The sequence below is a fragment of the Pelodiscus sinensis genome, chromosome 1 (genome assembly GCF_052426305.1).
Source record: "Pelodiscus sinensis isolate ZL-2025 chromosome 1, ASM5242630v1, whole genome shotgun sequence".
Taxonomy (NCBI): domain Eukaryota; kingdom Metazoa; phylum Chordata; order Testudines; family Trionychidae; genus Pelodiscus; species Pelodiscus sinensis.
This window is the reverse complement of record NC_143052.1, coordinates 184,175,399-184,190,391: the sequence shown is the minus strand read 5'-3', so window position 1 is coordinate 184,190,391 and position 14,993 is coordinate 184,175,399. Positions and strand designations below refer to the sequence as shown.

Genomic DNA, 14,993 nt, shown 5'->3' with positions numbered 1-14,993 from the left:
AAGAGGAGGAGAAGGAAAAGCAACATCTTGACTGAAGTTCAGAGAGAGAGAGCCTGTAGAATAGGCTGGGACAAGAGGCCATAGAAAATGGGACAAGAGTGAGTAGCTAAGAGTTCTAAAGTGTACTTTTCCTAGGAGTCATTAGTAGATGATTGGGATGAGAGATAAGGATGGTCTAGTGCAGTTCTACACAACTTTGGAAGCCCTGGGGGCCACAATGATACTCACAGCACATGCCTGGGGCCGCAACTTAAGTGTAGTTGCATATACAGGCAGTCCCCGGGATACGTACAAGATAGGGACTGTAGGTTTGTTCTTAAGTTGAATCTGTATGTAAGTCGGAACTGGCGTCCAGATTCAGTCGCTGCTGAAACTGACCGCCAGTTCTGACTTACATACAGATTCAACTTAAGAACCCCAAGCGTCCCCAAGTCAGCTGCTGCTGAAACTGATGAGCGCTGATTCCAGGAAGCCTGGGGCAGAGCAACTCTGCCTCGGGCTTCCTGTAGTCAGCCCTGGTCAGTTTCAGCAGCGGCTGACTTGGGGACGCCTGGGGCAGAGCGGCTGGGGTGCTGCTGGGTTGCTTCAGTAGCACCCCTCGGCGCTACTGGACCAACCCAGCAGCACCCCAGCTGCTCTGCCCCAGGCGTCCTGATTCAGCCACTGCTGAAACTGACCAGCAGTGGCTGAATCAGGACCTGGGGCAGAGCAACTGGGGTGCTGCCGGGTTGGTCCAGTAGTGCCCAGAGCGGGTGCTGCAGGACCAATCCGCAGCGCCCCAGCTGCTCTGCTCCAGGGTCCAAAACAAAAGCCTGGTCTGCTGGGGGGGGGCACACTATCCGCGCCCCCCCCCCCCCCCCCAGCAGACCAGGGACACGGGGAGCAGAGCAGCAGCGGCAGCGGGGTGCAGCGCCTCTGAGGCTTTGCTCTGGCAAAGTCTCAGAGGCGGGGGACCCCTCCCCCCCCCCGCGGCTGCGGCTTCAGTCCCGGTGCCTATGGTCTGCTGGGGACCGTCCCCAGCAGACCACAGGCACCGGGTCTCAAGCTGCAGCAGCAGCGGTTCCCGCGCTTCTGAGGCTTTGCTCTGGCAAAGCCTCAGAAGCGCGGGAACCCGCCCGGTGCCCCTGGTCTGCTGGAGACGGTCTCCAGCAGACCAGGGGCACCGGAGCAGCTTACGAACGGGGCTTTCTCGCCCCGGAGCTCGCAGGTAGCAATCCGCTACCTCGACCTCCGGGGCGAGAAAGCCCCATTCGTAAGTGCGGATCCGACGTAAGTGCGGATCCGACGTAAGTTGGGGACTGCCTGTACATGCAAATATATATGCAAATAGCTTCTTTCACACTGATGGGCATGAATACAAATATTAAGCCGTAAGCTGTGGCACCAGACCCAAATGTGGCCAGTGCGAGCCAGTCAGCACCTCTCAGGCTCTGCCCACAAGGCTAAGCAGCCAGTACTTACCACAATGCCCTGGCGCTCCTGGCACCTCCTCCCTAGGAACTAGAAACGCCAACACTCTGTACAAGTCTGTTCCAGCCAGCCCATCCACTTGTGTCTTTCAATGCCCCCACTCTGCCTGGGAAACTGCTTGCTGTTGTGAAGCGTGTTCCCAGTGGGGGCCATGTTCAAAGGATCCTACCCCTGGGCTGTGTGTTGAGCCCCATGTAAACCCAGACCGCACTGTGGGCCACGGGCTGAGTGGAAAAACTAGAACCAGAGAGTGTGGAGAGACTGGAACAGAGAGAGACTGAATGGAAGCAGAAGGGTTCAGGCTTGTGAAACCATCAGAGAACAGTTAGAGAATAAAGGTTCCTGAGTCTCAACATTGTTCTGCTAGCAAATAGCATCTGTGGAACCCACTGACAAAAACTGTGCCCCATCTCCCTCTACTGGCTGGCTGTAGTATTACTCTCAATTATTGTAAAAAGGCTCAGAGCTTTAGTGGTGTTAGTCTGTAACTTTGAAAACAATGAACAGTCTTGTGGCACCTTAGAGACTAACACATATATAGGACATTCATGGGTAAAACCCACTTCATCCCAGTGGTATGGACCAGCTCATCTGATTTTTTTTCATGCTTACACTCAGTGTACTCCAGAACGTTGCAGAACTGATGGGATTTTATGTGGGGTGTATACAAAAGTATTTGATGTGATTTTTTGTCTTGAACTTTTGCAGTATAAAGTTGGGCAGTGATTTAAATCACTAATCGTAATCATTTTTAAATCAAGCAGAAATCTTGATTTAAACATTTTCTTTTTAATCATATTTTATATTTGTACTTTTTGCTTCCCCCCCCCCCCCCCAAATCAAGTTGATTCTTATTGGTTCACACAATGGAATTCTTATGGGCTCATTGCTTTTCACATTTTAAAATACCTTGTTTAAACCATTTTTTTTTATCCAGTTAAACATCTTGCTAAATTTGGTATCTGACAGAATTGTGACTAAACTGTAACCTCTTTGTGAGTTTAAAACAGTAACTTTAAATGTTAATTCTTGATTTAAACTTTTTGCCAAATATTACCCTGAAAATCTTTGTGGCAGAAATAGAAACCTTGAAGCAGAATTTGCCACAACTGCTGAGGCATAAATAAAAATATCAACTAAAGTGAGAGTTTGTTTTAGATCCTAGCAAAGTGGTGGATTTAAAAAAAAAACATGCTGAAAGTCAGTATATATCTGTGGGTTAAAATAAATTCTGGCTTTGGAAACTTTCAAAGATGCACATTTGTGGGACTTACACATCTTCATGTTTGAGGGCAGAGATTAGTCCATTAGACCTAAAATGTGTTTTTATTTAAAACAGAGATACAAATAGAATTGCTTATCTCATGGATTTGCCTGAAATGGTTTCTATTTCCATGAGAATTAGTCCTATTACTGTAGTACCTCTTAATCATATCCTGTTTAACAGTACAGTAAGTGGGGGAGAGATGATTCACATTAAGATCCAGTTTACTTCTGTGGTGCTTCTGAACAGAAATGTTTCCATGGTGAGAAAATGATTTTTAATATTCCTGGTGTAAGGAGTTTGAAACAGGTCACGGCTGCAGTTAAGCTCCCATGTGTGTTGTTAATCCAAATTACTATCCCTAATTACTGCAACTTATTTGTTGACATGAGAATGTGAGACATTACTGTTGATTTTGTGAACATTGTAGGTATTTTCAAAAACATATTCATGTCTAGCCATTTATCCCTGTTGCTTTCTGCTTCACTGTAAAATTTAGATAATGATATAAGGCTTCACAAATATGTGAACTTGCCAGTAGATCAAGTAATGTCTTGAACTGCCTCTGAAAATCCTGTCATCACCATCAGTAGTATGTTAAGTCAAAATGTCAACAATATCTTGTAAACTAGCTGTTGTAGTCTGTGGTGCTACTGAAAACCTGGCTGAGATAATATCAAGGGAGTACACAGAAACAGATGTTGAAGGATGAGGGTTCCAAAAGCAACAAGACTGAGTCAGCAAAGCAGTAAAATGCAAAAACATCATGAAGTATGCTTCATATCTCTCTCTCTCTCTCAAAAAAAAAAAAAAAAAAATTTCCTGTGGGACAACAGAGTGCAGTCATCGCTCACTCTTGCCTCCCATCTGCCGCCTCCTTCCCTCCCCTTTCCCCAGTGCTCAGCTGCTGCGCCATAGCCTCCCCCTTCCGCCCCCCCCACCCCCCCAATGCTCAGCAGGCGGGGGGAGAGCGTGGGGCCTGGCGAAGCCTTGGAGCGATCCCCCACCGACCCCAATGGCCAGGGAGAGAGCATGGGAGTAGACTCTCTCCCCTCCCCGGTGGCTGGGGATAGCTGGCATAGCTTTGGCCTTGGAGCCGAGGCTAGTGTGGCCTTGGCTCTGCCCAGCAGCAAGGGGTGCAAGGAGAGCGAAGGCTGCCTGAGCCGGGGCTGGCCCGGTCTTGGCCTGGCCACCCCTGGCAGCTGGGGGAAGAGATCCAGGGCTAGTGAGGCCTTGAAGTGGCTCCCTCTCCTCTTCCTCCTCGCCCCAACCCAGCAGCAGCTGAAGGGAGAGAGCTGTGGCTGGCAAGGCACAGCACCCCTAGCAGATGTGGGGAGAGTGGAGCTGGCAGGGTCTGTACTGCCCAGAGGCTGGATCGGAGAGAATCAGGGCTGCCTACCCCCAGAAAGAGGTGGGTTGGCGAGTGTAGTGAGCAGGGGGTGCCGCCCTCTAATGTTAAATAAAACATAGAGATCTGATAAGTACAAATATTTCAGGGGGTAGCCAAATGAGTCTGTACAGGACAAACTTAACAACAAATAGTCTGGTAGCACTTTAAAGATAAACAAAACATGTAGATGGTACCATGAGCTTTCATGGGCACAGACCACTTCTTCAGACGAGTGGGCTGTGCCCAAGAAAGCTCATGATACCAACTACATATTTTGTTAGTCTTTAAAGTACTTCCAGACTACAGGCAGTCCCCGGGTTACGTACAAGATAGGGACTGTAGGTTTGCTCTTAAGTTGAATTTGTATGTAAGTCGGAACTGGTACATTTTGTAGGGGAAACTCTAGCCAAACATTTCTCCAGAGCTCGGTTTTATTCTGCCACACCTCACTTCCCTCAGTCCTTTATTCTCAAGCTGAGGTGTCTGCTGAGAAAAGCCGCTCTGCATCTCCCTGGTCTGCTGGGGGGCAGGGAGGTGGGGCGCTAGCTTCGCGTCTCCCTGGTCTGCTGGGGGGAAGCAGCTAGTGCGGGGTTGCCTCACCCCGTTTGTAAGTAGGGATCCGATGTAAGTCGGATCCATGTAACCCGGGGACTGCCTGTATTCATTATTTTTTAGGTACAAATATGTTTCTCTCCACTGCCTTCTGTAAATACTTTCGTTCATGATGTAAGTTGAACTAAGGTGATGGATATATTAGAATAGTGGGAAACTCTGATGCCAATTTTAGGATGTAATATCAGAGAAATAGGAATATTTACCATGACTAAGATAAAGAAGCTGGCAATATAAGTTGTGCACTGAATAAGTTGTAGTCCATAAAGTTGGAATTTAACCTCATCCATTTGAGAGCTAGTCATAGTTCACTTATTCAGACCTCTCATAATCACTCATGTTTACTGTGATATTGTCAGAAACAGATACACACATAAACATGCACACACTTTTTAAAACTATGTTGTGCTGCCCCATTTTCAAGCGACTACGTAACTTTCGCTATAATCCAACTTGTCGTTACACCTGATCTCATCCTATTGTTATTGAGCTATTCCATCATCAGAAATTAACCATGGCTGATCTGCTTCCTGCATGGGTGGAATCCCTGTGCACTGACAGAGCCCATTGAAGTCAGTGAGGCTCGGGGTGGATTCAGGAATCTGCCACACATGGAAGAAGTTGCAGAATTGGGTCTTAACATCGGTAATTCCTCAGCACAGATTGTAGGTCTTGTGCTATGAGGGTACGTCTACACTTGCTCCCTAGTTTGAGCTAGGGATGCAAATGTAGCCGGCCGAAATCGCTAATGAAGCGGGGATTTAAATATCCCGCACTTCATTAGCATAATCTTGCCTGCGCGCTATTCCGCTCGCCAGCTGATTCGAACCAGGAAGTGTGCTCCAGGATGCGTTAGTTCGAATCAAACCCCTTGGTTCGAACGAACATTACTCCTCATTTTTTGAGAAGTAACATTAGTTCGAACCAAGTGGTCTGATTCAAACTAACGTGTCCTGTAGCACACTTCCTGGTTCGAATCAGCTGTTGAACGAAATAATACGCGGGTGAGATTATGCTAATGAAGCGCGAGATATTTAAATCCCCTCTTCGTTAGCAATTTCAGTTGGCTACATTTGCATCCCTAGCTCAAACTAGGGAGCAAGTGTAGACGTGTACCCTATGATGCCTATCACACGGGTGATATGAAATTATCTATACAGTACTACTAAGTGCCAGTTAAGCCAATCCAATAAAACCAAGCATGATTTTTTTTTTAAACAAAAATTCATTTATCCAGGGTTGTTTCCCTGTTTTTTTTTTTTTTCGCAGAAAAACAATAAAAACATTTGAGCTGTCTTGGGAGTGAAACTGTTAAGACCACATACCTCATTTGTCATAGCATCATTATAATAGCAGCACTTGGTGTTGGCATTACCAAGCGTACGCTGCAGTCTCATCTCTGATGAAAGCACCAAAATTTAGTTCAAAGTCCACATCTGTGAATAAAAATACATACTGAAATACCAAAGCTCAAGGTGTTAACCTGTTTGGCATAGCACCTGAACAAACTCTGCCTCTATAGCCTAATTCATCAGTTCCCAACTAGGAGATATGGGTTCTCCCTGCTCCAAGTTTTTTGTTGTGTTTTTTTGTTTTTAATCTCAGATGGGACATGAGTCCAAAAAAGGTTGACAACCTCTGTGTAAGTGATAGGACTCCAGGTTTGTGGTAAAAGACTATGATGCTATTATTTCTTGGCATTTCTGGGAGTTTCATTACTGGGTGGAGGGGATGCTCCCTTAGTACTGGGGCAGTAATATATTCAGTGCTGCTATCACAGTTGAATCTGAGGCATACATGAAACAATGTTACCTTTAATTCCTAATATAACAGTGCTGTTACTATTTTAATTATTATCTATAGTATATGCTTAACATGTCGCAAGATATAGTTGCATATTCATACTATGCAGTTTATGTTCTTGTGTTATATGCAGACTTAGCCCAAGTCTGAGTATACTCAGATATTCAGTGTTACTTTTAGTTCCTTTTTAGATATATCCTCCATAAGCAAAATTAACATACAAATTTAGGTTTTTCAACTCCCAGTTCTTGGCTTTCTGTAATCTGAGGAAAGTATGCGATGGGTTTGGTCACAGAGATCCCTGAGATCCCCTTGTGACTGTCATTTAATGTGCTGAAATATCACCAAGCCAACCTTCCTGCCCTGTGGGTGCCCCCTTTACTCTGTCTTGCTGAGCCAAACCCTCCACCCTGCTGCAGCACTAACACTCAGCTAGCGCTGGGAAGGCTCAGTTAAAGGGACTCATTTCAGTACCCAGGTCCACAGCCCCAAAGGGATCTGAACCCCAGAATAAATCCATCTTACTCTGTATACATTTGTATACATAGTAAGCTAATGTTGTTTTCCCTCTTTCTTATGCAAAGAGAGAAATGCACAGATGCCTTCCCTCACTCTCAGGTAACAGTGATTTACACTGGGTTTATTAAAAAACGTAAGTGATTTTGTTATATATAAAAAGTAGGATTTAAGTGGTCATAAGTGATAGCATACAGAACAAAGTAAGTTACTAAGGAAAATTAAAAACAACAACACTACTGCATCTACATTTAATACATTAAGTAATCCATCCAATGTAATACCTTACCCTAACAGTTGTTCTAATTATCCTCTTTCACAGACTGGAATGCCTTCAGTCTGGTCCCAGTCCTTCAGATGTTTCCAGTAGACGTGTTAGATGGTAAATGAGTGTTATCAGGACTGGCCACCTCACCTCCAAGGGCTTCCCTCTTAAATAAGTTATGTAGACTGCAGGAAGGCTTTGTTTGCTGGCAAGCCTCTTCTCTCCCTCCATATGGAAAAATAATAAATGGATGATTGCCATCCATATCAGGTGACCTAAACACACATTCTTGTGGGGACTCTCAGCTCCTCCTATGGGCTTGCTCATAGGAAAAGCAAAACCCATTTACAGATCATTGTCCTTATCAATGAGCCGTCACTTTTCTGAAATACCCTTTAAGATGGGTGGATCACAGAAGTCCCCTCAGGGGTCTCTCCAGATGTGCTGATCAAACCATTGATGTCTGCCTTCCTGCCCTCTAGGGCTCCCCTTCACCCTGTCTTGCTGGGCCAGAAGCTCTGGTCTCCCCTAACCAACACATAATGGGGATTACCTTCCCCCTGCAGAGCAACACACATGCTGAACCAGCTCAGCTCTGGGAGGACTCAGTTATAAGGCCGCTGGTAGCACCAGGAACCCAGTCCTCAAAAGAGACCAGAACTGCAAATAAATCTGTCTTACCCCGTTTAAAGGCTTTACACAGAAAAGGCTTATTAAGATATCTGCTCCCTTTATCAATGAAAGAAAGATGCACAGTGGTTGCTTCCCCCTAGGTAACAATTATTTACACTAGGCTTGATAATAAACAAAAGTGTTTTATTAAGTTTAAAAAATAGGATTTAAGTTATTGCAAGTGAAAACAGATCAAAGTAAGTTACCAAGTTAAAAACAAAAGACATTATCTAATTCTAATACAGTAAGAAACTTGTTACATGAAAATTCTTATCCTAACAGGTTATTCTTATGCTAGACCAGACTTGATCTTTTTCTGACCTGGGCCCAGGAGCTTTGCCTTCACCCTTTCCCTACAGTTCATTGTTTCCAGGTTTCTTCCTCATAGGGTGGAGAGGCAATTTCATAAGCCAGCTGAAGAAAAGAAAACGGTTCCCAGATCCTTGGGTTGAGTTCTGAGCCATTGAGTTCCTAGAGTATCAGTGGCCCTATTTAGCACTTTTAAAATTAAAACCAGATTCACACTTCATATTCCTAACTTCACATACAAATAATATGATGCATGCTCAAAAATAGGATATACAGATTCAGCATACTGTAACTTTAAAAATATGGTATGTGGCCTGTTTTGCATAAAGCATCTTTGAGTAATGCATAGTCATAAGCCAGTTTTCATAAAGCTTGAGGTGAGCATGATACCCTTAGGGCTCATTTAGACTACACTAGAGTGTTGAAAGAGGATATGCAAATTCTGTGGGAATTTGCATATCTTCTTCAGATCTCATTTTCGAAAGCGGAGCTTTGGAAAGTGAAAGTAGTTTAGATGCAGCTTTTTCGGTGACCCCTCCCTTATCAAAAAGCCGTGTAAACCTCTTTTTTTTGAGGAAGAGCGGCTTTTCGACCAGAGGGGGAGGGGTTTGACACGCTAGCGTAATCTAGATGAGCCCTTAGTGTCCTTCACTTAGCATGTCTATATTAGTAAAACAGATTTATACTTCATGGCTACGTCTACACTGGCATGATTTTCCGGAAATGCTTAAAACGGAACAGTTTTCTGTTATAAGTATTTCCAGAAAAAACGCGTCTACATTGGCAGGATGCTTTTCCGGAAAAGCGTCCGTGCCAATGTAGACACGCTTTTCCGCAAAAAAGCCCCAATCGTCATTTTCGCGATCAGGGCTTTTTTGCGGAAACGAAATCTGTGCTGTCTACACTGGCCCTTTTCCGGAACAGTTTTCCGGAAAAGGACTTTTGCCTGAACGGGAGCAGCATAGTTTTTCCGGAAAAGCACTGATGATTTTACAGTAGATCGTCAGTGCTTTTCCGGAAATTCAAGGGGCCAGTGTAGACAGCTGGCAAGCTATTCCGGAAAAGCGTCTGATTTTCCGGAATAAGTGGCCAGTGTAGACACAGCCCATGTGTCTAACTTCAGATACAGGAATGATACATACCCACAAATGGGAAAATCATATTTAGTACATTACAACTTTTCAAATCATACCTTACAAGAAGTATTTTGCATATAGCATTTTCCAGTTATGTATATTCATATTCATAAGCACATTGCTGTAAAGAATATGAAACACACTGTTCTCAGTATATTTGATAATAAAATTGACTTGTGTGTCATCTTTGAATATGGATTTCCAACATCTTCAACAGTGGTTGAAAAAGTAATAACTATTTTTACAGTGAGATTGGACATCTCCGCGGGATGGCTGTGTGCTTCCAGTGAGAGGCCAGCAGTTTCTAGGAACTGTGGAGAACAAAAATAAACCATTTAGATTTTAAATTCAATCTGAGAAAGCCAAATGCTGTAACCACATGCCAGTACTTCTGTTTTCTTCTGAATGATTCACTTCAAAATCTTTGTGTGTGGGGGTATAAAAACAGTGCTTAGACACAGTGCCCTTGAGAGAGAGTCCTGTCAGAAGTACTATACCCTTCTTAAACTTTCTAAAAATATATATTCTTGTAATAAAAGTGCAGTGGATATTAACCATTGCAGGTTTTTAGAGTAATTGCAGGAGCTCCATTGTCCCAGCCATCAGAGCATTTAGGCAAATGCCTGGTCCTAATAGTCTTCTTACACAGGAGAATCCACTGTTGTCTAGAGGGTTAGAGGAATTTAAGAGCAAACCGAGGACATGTGTGGTATAGTCAAATGCTTGAAACCAGCAAAACATATAAGTAAAAGGAGAGCATGTCACTCATATGAGGGCTATGTAAGTGTATTGTCATGCAAGGAAGTAGAAAATTATTTTCCAGAAATTGAATTTCAGGTAAACAGCTGGACATGTCTCTAGCCAGACCTTGTTTGTTTGTTTGTTTGTTCACACAGAATTCAATATTTGTGTTCCCAACTACAAGTAACTGCTATGTAGATTTTTCATTCTCATGAAGTGTCTACAGAAATAAAAAACGTGCTACTTCCACTGATGATCTTAAGAGATAGATGCAGAACATATCTTTACCACTCTAAATATTTTTAGATGACCTTGGCCTAGCAATAACTTTTTTCAACAGGTTCAGATGTCAGATTTATTTGACATTCTAAACCAAAAAAACACAATTGAGTTTGGGGTCTGCAAATATAATAACCAAATGTTGTGTATTCACATGGCAAAGTGAATTGCTTTTATATAGCTAAACACAGCTAGATCTTGGATTTGTTCCAGTAAATGGTTTTTATAGTGCTTTTCCTTGCACCTTCTTAAATTGGCTTTCCTTTGTTTGTTCCGTTAGTGTTTATGCTTATTCAGAGCTCTACAGTCAGAAACCATAGAAGCCTTATTATGGAAAATGTCAGTGTGTGTTTGAAATGGGGGGGGGGAAATCTCTCAAAACTGGAGACCACAAACAGGTGTCAGGAGGTCAGGACAACCCTGCTCTTCCCATATTACTAAATGGGTAGGTTGTTCCAGAGTGGGAAGGTCATAGTATGTAATGTGGGCAATGGATTGAACCTAACACACTACAGCTTACCTTGTGCTTTAAACAAGAGAACCTATCGTGGCTGTGATTCAGAAACTTTGTTCCACCTGAGCACCAAAGTGAATTAAGCTAAACAGAATAAAAACCACTTTAATTCTGAATAACAGCATCCACACTGGGATTTAATGTTGTTTAACTAATCCACTTCAAATTCATACCCTTTTGATAATTTGGATTAATTTGCCAGATTGTTCCTGTGTGTACGAACCCTGCATTCTAATGGTTTATATTTTTGTCCTGTGTCGTCATATGTGTTTGAACAGCATCTAGCGCATAATAGGAGCTAACAGAACACAAATAATGGTATATGAGTTTAAATAAGTTGATTGTTATCAGTCCTCTGTCATTTTTTGATGATGATAATCAAATTACTCATTATGATCTGGGGTGTGTAATTGTTGCCATTGACTTCATTCATCTGTTTGAACCTAACTCAGTCATTTTACAGAACTGCAGTGCAAACCTACTCTGACTTCCAAGAGAAGTATAAAACTCAATTCCCCCCCCCAAAGACGTTAATCAGTTGCAAGAAGTCTTGTATGGTTAATATGCCTTTCCACCTTCTAATGTATGCACAGGGACTCCGTACTGGCATCCTGCTGTGCTATGAGCGGAATAAGTCCATGCTTATCTCGTGTTACTGTTTCATTTTTTAAATATTTATTGAATCTCACTGCATTGCTCTCCAGAGTCCCGGTGCTTACTTTTTGCGAGGGGGCCTCTTTGTCACATTTCTACGAGATTCTGAATAAACCATTGTCAGATTTCTCATCTTAGAAGGTGCTATGTGGGTGATTCAACAAAATCCATTGGTTCTTTCAGTGATGACAAGGTAGTAGAAGAGCAGCCAGAGGAAGAGGAAGAGGTAGCAGATGTGGAAGATGAAGATGCGGATGACGACGATGATGATGGTGATGAGATTGAAGAAGAGGCAGAGGAACAGTACGAAGAGGCCACAGAAAGAACTACAAGCATTGCTACCACAACCACCACAACTACAGAATCTGTAGAAGAGGTTGTTAGAGGTAAATTAATGTTTGTTTAATTTGACGTCTGGGGAATAGATCGTACTGGTGTGTATTTGCCCTTTACTACTAAAAATGTTCCAAACAGCAAAATATCCTAAGTTGCTACATCATTATGCTTTGCCTTTATATGATTTGCAAGTTTTTCCCTTTTCTATCTAATCTTAAGATACATGGATAGCGATTGCCACATATTTCATTGAGATTATTTTCATAAATAGTGTAGTAAATTATATGAGAAAAAACAGTGTTGTATGCTGATGAAACATTTGTTGTGAAAGAAAATGGAATGTTGATATAAAGTGGAAAATGTGTTAGAAAGCATTATTAGGTAGGATACTGTCTTACATCAACATTTTCTGGTTAACTATTTTATTCAGATTTGTGGCTTTTTTTATGCCTAGCATTTCTCAATAATAAGCAAATAATAATTTTTTAATCCTATATTTGATTTAGTGTATGGTTACAGATTACACATAATTATAAATAAAATTATAATGTATTGTTGTCTGTGGGGGGAAAAGTAACAAATAGCATAAATGGGTTAAAATAGACTTTAAAATAGTACTCCATTTTTATAATCTTCTATATTGTTTCATTAAAACAAATTTTTAAACAAATTTGATTATTAGCTTGTCCATAGGCAATTTGACAGTCAAAATTATGGTAGAATTTTTTCTCTTCCTCTTGTACAATTTATTCTTTAAAGGAGCTTTTCCTAGATTTCTATATGATTTGAAACTATGGTGTAATGATTCCTCATGGTGTAATGATTATATAATGCAGGTATTATTTTTCTATATTGCTCATCCCCTTGGTACCATTGTACTTATTAAATGTCTTCATGGTGATCTTCTGCCTCCTAAGAGGTGAGAGACAGGTCAAAGACAGGAAAAAACATAGTTTCTAGGAGCTAAAATGGAAGGAGTTGCAACTTAACACATGCAGAAACAAAATGTCAAATGAAATGGCAACAGAGGCACTAACATGTACATCTCAGTCCTGGTTCCCTTGGTAGTCCTTACCAGTTGCTATTGGAATTGAAGGACCCAGATCCTTGTATCTTACAAAAGCCTACACTGACCTTCCTGTCCCTTCCCCAGGGTTGTTCTGCCCAGTTGGCTGATGTTTATGGTGTTTGGTGGTGGGGAGAACAGCACCTGTATCAGGCGAGTTCTTTGATAAAATTAATTGATGTTTGAGTAAAATTGATTTGCAAGGGATTTCTGCTTAGGCAGAAAAAGCTCTTGTTTATCCTGACTCGGTCTCCTAAGTCTGCAGTTCAGCCACTGGAGAGCCCATGTGAGACAAAAGTAAAAATCCCAGTTTAAATTTTTAAACTACTTAACTGTATGTGAGCGCTTACTACCCAAGGATGACTCAACCTATTCTCACTGGTAAATGAATATTTTAAAAGATACACTTCACTTTAATGGGATTTGTGATGAGTTGAAATGAGAACAAATTAGTTACAGTATGACTTTTACCGAAGCTGAAATTTCCAAGAGCTTAAGATGTTCAGTCTTCAGGCGATTAGTATGTTTAATGTGAAAATAAGCTATGAAAAAGGTGAAGAAACACACTGAATTTTATATGAAAGTAGACTGCCACATATAAACATTTACTAGCTAAAGCATGACATTCAGTGGGGCTGGTTTTAACAGCCTAAAGATAATTGCATATAGAATTGATAAAATTGATGTATCATGAAGGCAAGAGTTTGGCTGCAGGCAAATCTAGTGTAATCAGGTTTGGAGCCAGATTCCTTGTGCAGCTCTCCTGAGGCACCTCATTCCATCTGACCTTCAGCATCCTCATATCTCTTTAAATATGAGGACTCTCTTGATAGGACTATTATTTGTACCAAATTCTTTGCATAGTGTTGGTGCTGTAGATAGCTACCCCTGATTATTTCATTGAGATTCCTAAATTTTCATCGTCAAATTGTGTGTCAGGTGTTTCTGAGCTCTGAGACTAGAGTTGTTCTCCTGAAGCAAAATTCTAATGGAGTGGTCTGCAGGCCAATAACTGGTGGTCTGCAGAGAGCTGTATTTTCTCATGGTGTAAGTTCATCTCCTTGTTTCCCGCTAGTAAAATATATTGAGAACATAAGAACGGCCATACTGTGTCAGACCACAGTCCATCTATCTCAGTATCCTGTCTTCTGACAGTGGCCAAAGAAGTGAATATACATTAAGAAATGGAGACGTTTACTAGGACATGTTGAGGATTGACAAAGGAATATTATAATATCACACATGGAAGGATAGCTAATCCCCATGATTTCAAATAGGAAGGGGGAAAGTCTGAGAGACTTCTTCTACTAAGATGTGGTCCATGCTAAGAAAGACATTTGAGAACCTTTGTAGGTGGGACTTCTTTGGCATGGGTGGCTGACTAGTGATTTTGGTTACAAGTAAAACTTAGATCACTTGTCCAAAGGACTAGGGCAGTGAAATTTATACTTATGGGGAAAAATCTGTGCCAAAAAATTAAAGCTCTTGCGCACAGTATTTTAACATTCCTTATCTTAGTTGTCAGAATAATCTGATATAGTCACACTAGTTTCATGTTTTTTTGCAACTTTATTTCAAAATATCTATCTGAAAGTATGTATAAAACAGATTCAGGAAATTTTTGTTGATAGATTCCTTACTGGGCATATTAATACAGAGCTTTGAGCAATATTTCATTTAAACTACAGTACAGACCTGTGTTTCCTGCACCCCTCAGAGGCAGTGCAGAAACCTTGTGGGATTCAGGGGAAATGGAGGAGCTAAGGAAGAGGAAAGTAATTGCTGGGCAGGAACCTGGTAGTGAATCTGGAGGGTTGTTGAGTGTGAGAGAAGATGTATAGAACAGGTTTTTGGGGGCGTAGACACAAGGACAAGGTTTGTTAGGGAGTTAGGGAGCCTCCCCCACATAGACCCACTTCCATTTAGTGAGGCACATCCACCTTGTCCTCATATGTCCCTGTACCAC

At 42.0% G+C, this 14,993-nt stretch overlaps 1 protein-coding gene across 4 annotated transcripts in view; it reads left to right on the top strand.

Moving 5' to 3' along the window:
* APP (amyloid beta precursor protein) overlaps positions 1-14,993 on the top strand; it is a 313,107-nt gene that overhangs the window by 166,095 nt on the left and 132,019 nt on the right. For all 4 annotated transcript variants that reach the window (XM_089773561.1, XM_089773560.1, XM_089773555.1 and 1 more), the window contains exon 6: positions 11,809-12,011. In XM_089773561.1, the coding sequence (XP_089629687.1) occupies positions 11,809-12,011 (203 nt within the window). The remainder of the gene's footprint in view (positions 1-11,808; positions 12,012-14,993) is intronic.